This window comes from Parasteatoda tepidariorum, chromosome 7 (assembly GCF_982258835.1).
Source record: "Parasteatoda tepidariorum strain Cologne lab strain chromosome 7, Ptep-v5.0, whole genome shotgun sequence".
In the NCBI taxonomy this organism is placed as follows: Eukaryota; Metazoa; Arthropoda; class Arachnida; order Araneae; family Theridiidae; genus Parasteatoda; species Parasteatoda tepidariorum.
Window position 1 is genome coordinate 67178536 of NC_141761.1, and position 2894 is coordinate 67181429.

Below are 2894 nucleotides of genomic sequence, written 5' to 3' on the forward strand. Positions count from 1 at the left end.
TATACATATAGAATATAAAGTAATGGTGAGAATTGTAAAATGAGTTTGTAAATAGAGGAAATAAGCAAAGGAATTATTGTAGAGATTTTGGGTGATAAATGTACTTGATCGCAAGTAATGAACTTAGAGGAAAAACATACTGAGCGACGTACGAGGCCTGTCTAAAAAGTATCCGACCTTCGGCCAGAAAAAATATTTCAAATATCTGACGGAGTTGGGACCCTAATCCCCTTCAAAGTAGGCCCCTTGTGGTTCCACACACTTAGCCCACCGATCCTTCGACTGGAGGAAACACCTCTGGAAGTCTTCGTTTGGAATGGTGTTCAGCACCGTCGTCGCGTTCCGCTCTTCTCTACTCTCAAAACGGGATCCTTTCAGTGGCGTCTTCAATTTTGGAAACAACCAGAATTCGCAAGGAACCAGGTCTGAAGAGTAGGGAGGTTGGCGAATGGTTGTAATTCCATGTTTGGCTAAGAAAGTGTGGATCAATTGGGATGAATGTGCAGGGGCGTTGCATGATGCAAGTGCCAGTTGTTCGCCATCCACAAGTCTGGTCTTTTACCCCGATCTGCCTCACGAAGTCGCCGGAGAACATCTTGATAGTACTCCTTTGTCACTGTTTGTCCTTAATGTGCGTATTCGCGATGCACAATTCGACGGACATCAAAGAAAACAGTCAGCATCACCTTGATTTTGTTTCGAACCTGCCGCGCTTTCTTCGGCTTTGGAGAATCGGGATGCTTCCATTGCGACGACTGTCTTTTTGTTTCTAGGTCGTACCCGTACACCCATGACTCATCTCCAGTTTTCACGGTATTCAGAAACCCAGGATCAGTGTTGGCGGTGTCCAGAAGGTCCTGTGCAACGTCAAAACGGAGGTCTTTTTGTTCCGGGGACAACAACTTGGGTACGAATTTCGCAGCTACTCGGTTCATGTTCAAATTTTCACGCAAAATTGCACGTGCAGAATCTCTACTCACTCCAACCTCTTCTGCAATCTCCCGCACTATCAAACGACGATCTGCCATCACCAAATTTCGCAACCTCTCAACATTAGCTGCACTCCGAGTTGTTTGGGGCCTACCACAACGCTACTCACTCTCCGCTGATGTGCGGCCATCTTTGAATCGGATGAACCACTCCTTAATTTGTGTTACACCCATCGCTTCTTCTCCAAACACCTGCTGAATCTTACGAATTGTTTGGCATGGAGAATCACCAAGCTTTTGACAGAATTTGATGCAATATCTTTGCTCAATTTGTTCAGTCATCTTACGAGAAAACTAAATCCGACGAACACTACGAACAGCACCTTACTTTGCGACCACCAGCCAGCGACTGGCACAACCGAACACGGTGAAAAAATTCAAGCATGTGCATTAAGGTTCCTCCTTCCACCGTGCACGATGGTGCCGCCTTAGAATCATTACTTTGCGCGAGAAAAATTAAGGTCGGATACTTTTTAGACAGGCCTCGTATTAGGGTAAATTTGTGAAAATCTGTTTTAGAAAGTATAGAAACGTCAGATAAACAATTTGATGCCACGCGTGGGTAAATCGTTGCGTTTGCTTATGCCTCGATTTAGCACACCCGTTGCGTCGCTTGCAAGTATGTAATTGATTTCGATCTGAAAATTGATTCAATATGATAAGCTCAGCCTAATATCTGTAACGTTAACACGACATGCACAACCACGAGGTTAAAAGCATCCGTGTGAGTTTAGGGGTATTCTTTTTTAGTTGCCTGTATTCCAATTCTAAGAATAATCGTTTGCAATTTATAACAATGTTTAATGATGAACCTACAATAAAAGTTCCATTTTTCTATCATCCCCTCCTCCAGAATTTTCTTTCTCTGAATTTTAACTACGAATTTTTAAGATCAGGTCCTAAACTGCCCAATCGTTTTGGAGTTGAGACAAACACTTTCTGTTAAATACAAGTATTTAACAGAATATGTTATTATATTATGTATGTAGTTTAATAAAGTTTATTTGTATGTAGTTTATTAAAGTTTTAAGGTCTTGTATTGAATTCATTTTTAGGCTCGCACTTTCAACTTTTACGTATTGGCTACTTTAATGATAATTGTTTAAGAAAAGTAAAACAGAAACTCATTGGCTGGTAGGAATCTCAAATTAACTATACACTCAGAATTTTCTCGGAAAAACAATGGAAAACAACAATTTGTTACCGTATCACATTTAAACAAAAAGTCAAATAACCATAAATATAAATTAGATGGTGTTCAAACTGTTAGCAGAGAGACAAAATAGTCTATTAACTGCTTTCACTCAATACGGTTAAACTAGAATTTTATCGCACCAACTATGCCCACCTTTTGAAGACACTTAGTTCCTTGCATTTAGGTACACAATATAAACGAAATGGGTAATCTGTCAATCTCGTGATAGACAGAATTTGGGCTCCAGAGTTGACACCACTTTCCTTTATTCCCTTCAACACATCAAGAGTTTCCAGTATCTTGCACTTCCTAACTTGCAACAACCCAATCTAATACTCATTACCTAACGAAATGTCTAGTTAAATTTCTTTACTGCTTTGAAACCACGCTAGTCTAAAATGGTCTCAAAACCGTGAATGTAAAAATGTTTCTTACCGTAAATTCTTACTGTTAATTTACGTAACGTAATTTTAGAATGATAAACTAACAGTAGATGATTAAAACTATGTCAAAAGTTTTTATAAAAAGGAGTGCGAATTAAAACATTTTGATCTGGAAAATCAAATTAGTATTACACATACTAATTGAATTACTGATCAAAAAAGAGTTGAAAAGTCAGTATTTCCAAATTTCTTTTTGGCTAAGGAATCCAAAAATGATCGGAAACCCGGAATTTAAGGAAAATTATAAACATTGATCAAAGAAAGACT

The 2894-nt window shown here is 38.9% G+C and overlaps 1 protein-coding gene across 1 annotated transcript; it reads right to left on the minus strand.

Annotated features, from left to right (window-relative positions):
* Positions 1-420: 420 nt before the first annotated feature.
* On the minus strand, positions 421-1473 carry LOC147807220 (histone-lysine N-methyltransferase SETMAR-like). The gene has a single exon (XM_087168667.1). The coding sequence runs from the start codon at positions 1026-1028 to the stop codon at positions 627-629; it is 402 nt and encodes a 133-aa protein (XP_087024793.1). The 5' UTR covers positions 1029-1473; the 3' UTR covers positions 421-626.
* Between the last annotated feature and the right edge of the window lie 1421 nt (positions 1474-2894).

Bases quoted from the DNA above. Each gene is read 5' to 3' on its own strand.
- LOC147807220 (XM_087168667.1), bottom strand. From the start codon at position 1,028: ATGGCAGATCGTCGTTTGATAGTGCGGGAGATTGCAGAAGAGGTTGGA.